We start from the raw sequence: 11,196 nt of genomic DNA, 5'->3' as shown, positions 1-11,196 counted from the left end.
GAAATAAAACAAGCGAATGGCGGAGCGACACGATGGTTTTACCGTCGTTGTTGCACAAACCGACACGTAAAACAGCCTCTTGTCCATCCAGACTCTTATTTTAGATATAAGAGAAATAGAGAACTCCAAGAAGAAGCAAAGATAGCCATTACAATCAGTATTAACAATCATTATGTGATCAGCAGCTCTTCACAGACACTGGGTCAGTTCATCCGCCAGCACATTTAACACACATAAAGCAGCAAGGCAGCAGTTCTCTATAAAATTTTCACAATACTTGATTGCACAACGTCATCAAAGAGCAGATTAGTGGAAGCTGAAGAGGTTCAGTAATTTACACTGACATCACATTAACACAAAAACGGTAAAAATAAAACATCTGAAGATCACATTCACAAATATTTCAATTCAGTTTATTTAAAGTCCCCACACCACATTTTCAGTTTCCGATTTATTTTGCTGTGATTGCCATTCAAACATTCATTTAAAGAAATCTCACAAAAACTCTTTTTTTCAATCAAGAAATTTAAACAACTCTGTAATTTTATTCTTAAGAAATGAGATCAAATGAATGGCTTGGAGTTCTTAAGTCCTGTACAGGACCTACAGGACTCGTGTCCACTTTGCTTCCTGCACAGACTCACTCGAAACCTGAACTTAATGAACATACAATAAAAAAACGTTCATGGGTATTCACGGTTACGGTCTGGACTTGGTTTCTGGTACAATGCTGCCAAAAACAATCATCTACACATGATTTACTGGTGATTTTGAACTTATTGCTTAATACCATTTATCCTAAATAAAGCCCTTGCTAGGCCTGATGTGATTGGTGATTGCTAACATACAAGCACTAAGGCAATGTTAAGACTGCATTAAAGATCAGTTTTAAGAGTGTAATCTGAAATTAGTTCCAGCCTAGAATTCATAGGCTCTGTAAGCCTTTGCGGATAAAAACATTTTGTGTTATAACTTTGTGTTTTAATCAAATGCACAATGACCATCTATCTTAGCACCCGGATAAACTTGGACAACAAAAGAAATTCAGTACAAGTAGTATCAAATTCTCTCTTAAAAATGATAGTTAAAAAAAAAGAACAACAACATCCATCAGTTGATGCTTTGGGTGAAGTGTTCTCCAGAGTACTGGCCATAGTGCACAATATCCCTCTGGGCTGCAGCCCACGACATGTAGTTGCTGCTGAAGCGGGCAGCCCAGTGGCCCTGAGGATCCACTGTCACTACCCCGCCTAGCCCCCCAAGTCTGGACTGCATGCAGGCCAGGCCCAAGTCACTGGCATCTTCTACCGACCGACCTGACAAAAGAGGAGACACAAGAAACAGCACTTTAACTCTTTTTGTTTTAATTGAACAGTCTGGAGAGAGGCTCATTGTTACAGTTAGCATTTGTGCTAAAGTCAAAACTTGGTTACAGGAAGAAAACAAGAAGAGCTTTACTGGGATAATTGGTATACTGCTACAGTGAAGGACAAATCAAGGAAAAACAAACAAAAACCTAGGTCCAAATAGCTTCCAGGACCCCAGAAACAGTGCATGCAAGTCCCATGGGTAAAAAGGCTTAGTCGCGGCTCCTCTGAGGAGTTTTAGTTTTTTTCTGGATGTAAATAAATCAAATATGAGAGTTGAAGCTGTGTGTGGCAAAGTGTTACCAACTTCGCAGCTGGTTCTCAACCCCCTCAGCCACAGTGGCTCAGATTTGTGTGTGTGTGTACATGTTTAGACATCTTTGTGAGGACAGAAAATTGGCATGCTACTATACTTTTAGGGACCAACAGTCACTCACGGGGACAAGATGCCCATCCCCACAAGTCTGAAGGCATTTTTTAAGCTCAAAGTGTGGTTTTAGTGTCTGGGTTACAACTAGGTTATGGTTAGGCATTCATTTTTGATGGTTAGGGTCAGGGTAAGCGCTGGGGAAAGCATTATGTCAATGAGATGTATTTACTAAGATATGAAAACAAGTGAGTGTGTGTGTGTGTGTGTGTGTGTGTGTGTTACCTTGCTCCATGTGGAACAGGATGAGTCTGGCCAGTGTAATCTTCATGATGGTCTCACCGTGGCCTGTGGTGGACACTGCTCCTGACTGGTTGTCAGCATACCCTCCAGACCCTGACAAAGACAAAATATTTCAGCCATCCTGCACAGCTTACTGAGCTGTTCTCTGGATCTTCCTGCAGCTATAAGCAGGTTTGGAAGCTTTATGAAAACACTAGCAACACCCAGAGGCAGCCCTGGGAGAACAGATTTTAGCCGTGTCTTTAATGATAAAACTGACAGATGGCTAATGCTGCTGTTGTGTAGTCACAATTCTAATAATTGAACGGCTAATGTTATTATGTGCACCAGCCGAGCATCATAAAATTTATGATGACTGTTTAATATTTTGATGTTGTGAAACAGGAGCTTTACTGACCTCCCAAAATGCCTTATAAGGACCAGGGAGGTGTGTTCTGCTGCTAGTGAGAGGCGGGGGATATGAACGTTGTGTGAAGCAGCTAGAGAAGGTGCAGATGGCATTGCTTGTATCAACACTATTGCAGATGTAACATACAGTATATGGCACAACCTTACTTACATTCATTTGAGTCTGATCTCCCCACTGAGTTTGCAGTTTTGGTGCCTTTTGGAACATTTGAATGTAATATTTTGGCAAATATTATGGCCGTTTGTGCAACATTGTCGCAGTTGAAACACTAAATACATTGAGCAAGCCACTTGGGTGACACATGGGTGTCAGACTGAATACATCTGTCTTTTATATACAGTCTATCTACATGCCACCTTGTATGTTCTTGAAACAGCATTTGGACATTTAATACTGTCAATAAAGAGGCTCTGCTATGAAATGTTGAAAATGTTGTTATTAAAAACATTTTTTGAAGTCTCACCTGCACATGGATGCAGTTACACATTTATTTCACTAGATGGAAGACTAAGGGTTTCCCTTAAATTTGCTTGAACTGAACCACAGCAGGCAGCAACACTGTTGTGATTCAGACTTTTGGTTGTTGTAATCCATTGATTGAAATAAGTTCCAGTTCCTTTTGCAAAGCAGCCCACTGCTTTAAAACTTTGATTCTGCACATTTGTCTCTTTAATTAATGTTCTGCATTAGTTTTGGACATTTTGCCCAAGTTTTGCAGACAGTCTTTTTTTTTTTTTTTTAATTCAAGCATTTGTTTCAAAAAAATACTCCTGTCACTCATTTATCGATAGTGACAGATTAGATGGGATTGACACAACTACCAAAAGCAAGTTGCTGCCGTTTACCAAACTAGACTAGGATTTAGCCACTGATATCACAGCATACACCTATGTTTAAATACAATTTAGGTCAGAAGTTTTTTTCCTGCTGCTGTCTAACAAAACATTCTTAGGTAACCTAGAATTGAATCAAATATTAACCATACTCCCATTGTTCACTAAATAACTATTCATTTAAGACTGGCTAAAGGTTAAAAGCTCAGCGAAGACACAAAAACGATTACAACTGCATGTAAATAATTACCAGGCATGTGTGAACTGACCTATGATGGGGGTGTCACCCACCCGACCTTCCATCTTGTTCAGCATCCCACCAGTGGAAGTTGCACAGGCTAAGTTGCCCTCTAAGTCAACTGCTACTGCACCAACTGTGCCTGCCTTCCCCCTACAAAAGAGAGCAGAGCAGCAGAACATATCTGAGAGCTCTAGTTCTATTTTGTTCTGTTTTGCTTTTTCCTCTCCGTGTGTCAAATACACTCAGCGGCCACTTCATTAGGTACTCTTGTTTAACTGCTCAACACCAACGTCTATGCAGTTTTCTACAGACTGGTAAAAAGGACTGGAAAAGCTCTGCTTCTCTAAGATGTTTGTTTTTTAAATACCCAATCATTTTGCTGACCCGCTGTTAATTTACCCAATTAGTTGCCAAATATTCCTTTTCAGTCTTTTTTTTAAATTCAAAGTGAGATAACATCTTTCTGGGTTTGTGTAAGTCCTGCAAAGACTCGCTTCCTCCCTTTATCTACACTAAGAGACGTGAGTGAAGGAAGTCAGAGTCCACATTATGCAACACAGTGAGCTTATGGATCAGTGCGTGCACGGCAGAGATGTCTATTGATCGGTTACATACTAAAAGGGGTCATTTCATTTCATATTACTTTAAAAAATGAAAATAAATAATGCTAGCAAGCTTAAAACTGTTGTGTCTCACATTTGGCACTCCACAGGGTTGGCATCAGGTGCAAGGTTCTTCCTCCAGCGCATGCGGGAATACTCAGTGATGAGGGACTCCTGGGGGACCTCCTCAATCCCCATGGATCGAGCAAACTGATTAGCACCTTCGGCTGTCAGATACGCGTGACTGGTCTGAAGCAAAGATCAAAGTTCACACTGTAAAAAGTTACAGAGCACATTTGAAATACTGTGCTTCGTCCAGACTATACTAACGGTTTCAGTTCAAGCATATAGAATTTTGTTCTTATCAGAAGAAGGAATCATAGCTACAGCTGTAAACAGGCTGTAATCAGCACCTTTAGCTACATTGATAGATAAAGGTGCTGATGAAGGGAGAAAGGTCCTGTAGGTGTCCATTATGTATTTTCAGATAAAAATCCACAGCGGTCTCCACACATGCATGATTCCACACAGTTCCTGCAGTTCAGTCAGGAGAAACATGCATACCTTGTCCATAACAAGTCTTGCTAGCTGGATGGGGTTAGCTATGTTGCGTACTGCGGACACTGCTCCGCTTGCCAGTGTTTTGCCATCCATCACGATAGCATCCATCTCCACCTCTCCTTTGATGTTCAGCACTGACCCACAGCCTAAAATATGAATTGAGAAATGATGCAGCTCCAAGAATCTTTAGTGTCCTGCAGTGACATATGGCCTGTTGGTGTCTCTTAGGTGATCAGAGCTACACGCAGCAGGTTTACTCAACAGCTAAACTGTTTGTTTCTTCTCATCCCAACAAATTCTTATTGACTGCTTTACTTTCACAAAAGAGATACCACAACATCAGTGAAATATATAAAATCAAATAAGAAAAATTTGTGTGGTATATTGGTCATATTTTTTTGTGCAGTGTTTTTTTTAACCAATTGAATTTGATTCCTTGTGCAACCCAATATTTAAAATTTTCTTACACCATCTCAGTGTCCAAAAAAACAAAAAAGGTAATATATTCATTTCTCTCTGTTCATAGTGTCATTCATTCATTCATATACATACATATATATATTCATATACATACATATATATAGTAAGTGAAAATATTTAATAAAATTCTGAGTTTCTCCATTACCTGCATTGAAGGCAGGGTTATTCTCCATCTGGCTCACAGCCTCCACCACAGCATCCATGCTGCTGCCCCCTCCCTTGAGGATAGCGTACCCTGTCCGCACTGCTGCACAAACCCCTGAAATGGACAGTTCCATCCGCTCCTTTGGGACAAACCCTGCCCCTCCATGCACCACCACCACTGGCAAGAGGTCAGTCATCTGGCAAGAAGTGTCACTCAAATAATATCTGGTGAATTTTTCAGCATAAACAGATATTTTTAACGCACACACGTACACAAACACACAAACACACACACGGGTTATGTTAAGCAACAGGTATTGTTACGACCCGGCTCTGCTAGGCGACAGCGGATGTAACATAAATGAGCCCAGAGACCAGGAGGTTAGATAAAAAGAAAAACATGAGGTTTATTAACACAACTGAAAACCGTTAGTGAAACAGCTCACTAGGCAATAGAGGGATTTTAGACAAACATAACAAACAACTCAAGTAATACTACTAACACCAGTAGAACACTATTCATCTAAACATCTCACGGGAGGCAAAGGCAAGAGGGACAGTCTACACAGTCTGTTCGAATCAACAAGTCCCTCCACAAATGAAGAATCCACAGCCTTTTATTGTGAGGTTGTCTTCTTGTTTTGTTTTGTTTTTTATGCCAGCATATGCCAGTTCTATGGGAATCCCCCATTTTGGTGCAAAAATAGGATTTTAAGCCTGTCAAACTCAGCTTTCATTGCAGAGTCAACTAAATTGTGTGTGTGTGTGTGTCATAACCGCATTAACACGGCAACTCTCCGTTAGCAAGTTAGCTCAAGTTAGCCCCACAGGGGCTGCACTGCGTCAACACGTTAGCTTGTTAATAGGGCTGGGTATCATCACTGATTTCTAGAATGGATTCGATTCTGATTCAAAAGGTCCCATATCGATTCGATCCATTATTCAGTAGGGCTGTTCGATATAACCATATATATTGGATGACGATATAAAAACATCTATCGTTTCATTTTATGCTATCGTTTATTTCATGGTGTCGCAAAATAAACTGTTTACGGCAATATTTTTTCATCGTTTTGATGTTCACTGTAGTGGCTATTTCAATTACATACATGCCAGCCCTCCAGATTTTTCTGGGAGAATCCCGGAGGCACGATTCTCCCGAATTTCTCCAGATTTTCCACCCGGACAACAAAATTGAAAAACCATATCGCAGAATTCATAGTGCGGCCCAACCAATTCCAGTTTCCAGCAATGACGGCAGCGACTTAGTTTTAATATTACTCTTATTTCTCTTTCTGGGTCGCAAAAAAAACTTTTAACATATTTTCAGGTGAGAATGTAGCTGTGTAAACGTCAAATATCTGAGCCGACCGACACATCATTTTCAAACCCCCGCGGTCTTTTGCTACTCGGGTTAAACAGGATATATAAGTCACTTTGATAACTTAAAAATGTTATTGTTTGGCTTTTTCAGTGTTTTATTTGTTTGTGATTAAATCGGTTTGGCGGAGATTAAAGTTATTAGATTAGATTAAATTTAACTTTATTAATCCCTCAGGAGGGTTCCTCCGGGGTTTTCACACAGCTGAATAAACATCAAACAGAAAATGATTAAACAGAAGAGTTTACGCCAGCACCCGGTTATATTTTAGATAGCAAGGAGCAGACGACAGAGTTTCACTCCACCGAGGGAGCCTGTGATGCACTACCCGGCTTTCTTTAGACTGCAAAGGCCGGGTCCTCAGGTGGAAGCAGCCTCTGAATTTTGACCCCCCCCCCAAACAGGTCTTTTGAATGTCACCCTAGTATGGCCACAACACCTCACTCTTGGAGCACTTTTTTGCCACATGTGTCGCAAACCACGGCTGTGTCCCAATTCAGGGTCGGCACGCTTGAAGTACGCGCACTATGTTTACTACGTACGGTGCGTACTATAAGTACGAGAAATGCGGAAGTGAGAGGCTTGTGAAATGAGACGGTCTAGCCTTCGTCATGCTGTTCAGGTTGCCTAGCAACCATGATACTAACCGCGAGAAATGTTACATACAGCATTGTTTGACAGAAATGAAGGAGAAAAAAATGTTTTGTTGGTCATTCATTTTTGTCATGACATCACTGTGATTAGTTGAGTATCTGAGGCTGAGACCACGGGACTGTAAAACATGATTGTTGGGCTTCATTTCTGCACTGAACAGTCATTTCAAGATTAGTTAGTAAATAACAATTAGCTAATGTTGTTCATGAGACTAAAATCATCTCACTGTGGTAATGTAAATACTGTATAATATGGACAATATTATATATATTGTCAGATTATTATGATATATATTACAGCAGTGAGCTTGAACTCTAGGTCAAAGATTCAAGTTGCATTTATTTATATTTCCTATCACCTTAAATCTTCACTCAAAGACAAGTATCTTTGACAGTGTGTATATAGATGTATTATATATGTCACGATCTGCAGACAGGCCGTGCGGTGGTGTGTGTGATGGACCCAGGTGCATACACAAGTGAGTAGACGGGAGTGGACTTAACAGAAAGCGAGCCTTTATTATGGCTGAAGACAAAGTGCACAAACAAAGCAGGGATGGCGTGACTAGACTATAACTAAACTGGGAAAACCAATACTGCGACAAACTAAGAAAACTCAGACTATGATGATCACTGCAAGGACTGACCGGGAAAACATGGAGGTGAGAACACAGACGACGCGACACAGACTGTACGAAACACAGAGACTAAATACACATGAGGGAAGATCAGGGGAAGTGGATGCACACGGGGAACACAGGTGACACTGATAATCATAACAAGACACGGCAGGAGTGAACGTAACACTGATGGGAGATGGGCAAAGTAAAGCAGGAAGTACACAGAGGTTCAAACAGGAGGAGAGAGAGCACGGGGAGAACGCAGACATAACGGGCTGGGGAAAACATAGAATAAAGCACAAAGAGAGACGAGGGCTCATAAATACACAGAGGGGCACACAGGGGGTAAGAGTCACGAAGGGAAAACACATAAGGAACAACGTAACAGATCAGCCCAGGAAGCATGGCCTAAATAAAGAACAAAATACAAAAATACATGAAAACTAAGAATACTGGGCCCACATGGCCCAGGACCATGACAATATATGAGACAAATATTGTTCTTTTAATATGTTGGCATTACTACATTTGGCTCAATGCTTACATATATGTGTAAAAACAAAATGTACGAGCTGTGATAACTGTTTCTGATAGAATGAAGAGTAGACTGATGTATTAAATATTCCTTTATTGGGTGAGAAAATCAGACCATGTCATAACTGCTTTAGGTCATACAGAATAGATATCAGAGCCTTAAACAGGCTGACTTCTGCTAAATGGGTCAAACTGGGCAGAGTAGAGGCTTTAAAACCAAGTTAACGCTGACGTAGTACAAACATCACTAATGTCCAGTGTTGGGGAGTAACGGAATACATGTACCGCCGTTACGTATTTAAAATACAAAATATGAGTAACTGTATTCCGTTACAGTTACCGTTTAAAAAGGTGGTATTCAGAATACAGTTACTTTGTTGAAATAAATGGATTACACGGCGGTATTTTCCTGTTTCATATTGTGGCGGGTCAGGACTGTTTGGGTTTTGTTTGACAGCTATGTTCTGTTGTTCCAGGCGGCAGCGTTACGGTTGCCATGGTGACGCGTTCTCTCTGCGACTGTGTGTTTCCTGGGTGAGAGAGCGCTTTTTTGTTGTTGTTGTTGTTGTGCTAAGCTAATAAGCCTAAAGAATGTAGCCTTATGGCAGTGTAGTCCGTGCTGCAGGGAGAATGGACTGCCATACCTGTTATGTGTCCGTGAGCGTGAGGAGGGAGGAAAATGTGAGTGGAAAAGTACGAGCTGTGACCGGGCAGAAACAATAATAACCACTGCAGCCAAGAAGAGTGCCTGACGAGCCCAGTTGTAAGTAAGCTATTAAGACTCGACTGTACACTGTGTTCATGTTTTCCTCCGAAACAATAAGTTCCGTTGGAGCAGCCTTTCAACACCTCTCTCTGTCTCTATTTTTTGGCTATGAGCCCGACACGGAACCGACGTATTAGCCAGAGGTCCCTTTACTACGGTTCGGAGCCGAGGACCTTCAGTAATAGTAATGAATCACACAGCAACAGTACATTCATGCAGTTGTAAAAAGCATGATAATATATTAAGTAATCCAAAGTATTCAGAATACGTTACTCTCATTGAGTAACGTAACTGAATACATTTTGGGGCATGTATTCTGTAATCTTTAGTGGAATACATTTTAAAAGTAACCTTCCCAACACTGCTAATGTCACATAACTTTGCGGACATGTGGCCAACAGTAATGTTTTAATGTTCTTCATTATTAAAGATTCGCACATAAGTGACATCATATTCAGTACTTACTTTTGACAGTTCAATCTTCGGCCGCTCCCTTCTGCCTTCTGCCGTATTTTGCAGCAAAATTATCCACACCCACCGCTGCGCTATGGATTGTGGGATATATGGGACCACGAAGCGTGCACCGGACATTGGTCGTGTCCAAAGTCATGGGTTGCATCCTCCTGAGGCCGCATTTGTAGACCGATTATGTCACAGCGACGCGCCGAAGGCTGTCCAAATTCGTAGACTCCTCCGAATGCAGCCGACAAATGACTCCTTTTCCCCGAATTTGAAGGATGGGTCGGGTGTGTCCTTCGTGTCTTACCATATCCCAGAATTCATAGCCAAACTCCAGTTTCCAATAATGGCGGCCGCTACTAAGTTTTAAAATTACTCTTACTAATCTTTCTAGGTCACAAAATAAACTTTTAACATATTTTCAGGCGAGAAACTAGCTGTGTAAACATCAAATATCTGCTAGGTTTATCAAGATATCGCATATTTGCAAAAGTGCTTCGACGTTTTCGGAGCATCAGCTACTCACCAGCTCGATAGCAAGCCGGGAGCTCGAGGGTCACTGAAGCCACCGAAAACGGCACAACATTTTCAGATCACGCGGAGTTTCGCTACTCAGGTTAAACGTAATATATAAGTCACTTAGACAACCTAAAAATGTTATTGTTGGGATTTTTTCAGTGTTTTATTTGTTCATGAGTAAATCGGTTTGGCTGAGATTAAAGTTATTAGATTAGATTAGATAAAACTTTATTAATCCCCCGGGTGGGTTCCTCCGGGATTTTCACACAGCTGAATAAACGTCAAACAGAAAACTGATTTAACAGAAGTATGAGACGGTCGAGAATTTACGCCAGTGTCCTGTTATATTTTAGATAGCAAGAAGCAGACTGAGTTTATGAGTCTGACTGAGTTTATGTAGAGTTCAGAGAATAAGTAAAAATGCATTTTTACTTATTCTCTGAACTCTACATAAAGAGGGACGTTTGACAGTTTTGAATGGGATAGGAGGTGCCGGCACCGCTGTTCTTTCACCTTTCCCTAAACAGGAAAGTAAACTAAATTTTTCTTTTTTGTATATATTCAAGTTTGATATTCTTAATATTTTGAACTCTGGTTTTTTTTTGTCCTACGCACATTTTTATCCTTTGTGTCGTTGAGTGTTAGAGGTCTCAGGGATAACGTTAAAAGAAAAGCAATGTTTTTGTTTATCAAAGGGCTAAAAGCGAATTGCGCCTTACTACAAGAAACTCATTCAAGTGACGCTGATGCCACCTTCTGGTCAAATCAGTGGGGTGAAAAAATCCTCTTCAGCCACGGATCCAACCACTCTGCTGGAGTAGCTCTCTGTTTCTACCGATGTCCAGGGAAGGTTGTGACTTTTCAGGCTGATAATTCAGGACACTGGCTGGCAGTTGTATTGAATATTGATGGTTCATTTGTGATTCTAGTAAATGTTTATGGGTACTCCTCTGTAAC

At 40.8% G+C, this 11,196-nt stretch overlaps 1 protein-coding gene across 6 annotated transcripts in view; it reads right to left on the bottom strand.

Moving 5' to 3' along the window:
* Positions 1–391: 391 nt before the first annotated feature.
* asrgl1 (asparaginase and isoaspartyl peptidase 1) overlaps positions 392–11,196 on the bottom strand; it is a 30,492-nt gene continuing 19,687 nt past the window's right edge. For 2 of the 6 annotated variants that reach the window (XM_026189817.2, XM_080288035.1), the window contains 6 exons: positions 5,309–5,532; positions 4,687–4,829; positions 4,217–4,371; positions 3,549–3,670; positions 2,020–2,130; positions 392–1,316 (listed from right to left, as the gene is read on the bottom strand). In XM_026189817.2, the coding sequence (XP_026045602.1) occupies positions 1,111–1,316; positions 2,020–2,130; positions 3,549–3,670; positions 4,217–4,371; positions 4,687–4,829; positions 5,309–5,504 (933 nt within the window). In that variant the 5' untranslated portion in view covers positions 5,505–5,532 and the 3' untranslated portion in view covers positions 392–1,110. Of the gene's footprint in view, positions 1,317–2,019; positions 2,131–3,548; positions 3,671–4,216; positions 4,372–4,686; positions 4,830–5,308; positions 5,533–9,726; positions 10,320–11,196 lie in introns of those variants that run through there. The other 4 variants (XM_026189818.2, XM_026189819.2, XM_080288033.1 and 1 more) reach the window with 3 other exon arrangements.

Source organism: Astatotilapia calliptera, chromosome 13, assembly GCF_964374335.1.
Source record: "Astatotilapia calliptera chromosome 13, fAstCal68.1, whole genome shotgun sequence".
NCBI lineage: Eukaryota > Metazoa > Chordata > Actinopteri > Cichliformes > Cichlidae > Astatotilapia > Astatotilapia calliptera.
Note: the sequence above shows the minus strand (reverse complement) of the source record. Positions and strands in the feature narration are given on the sequence as shown.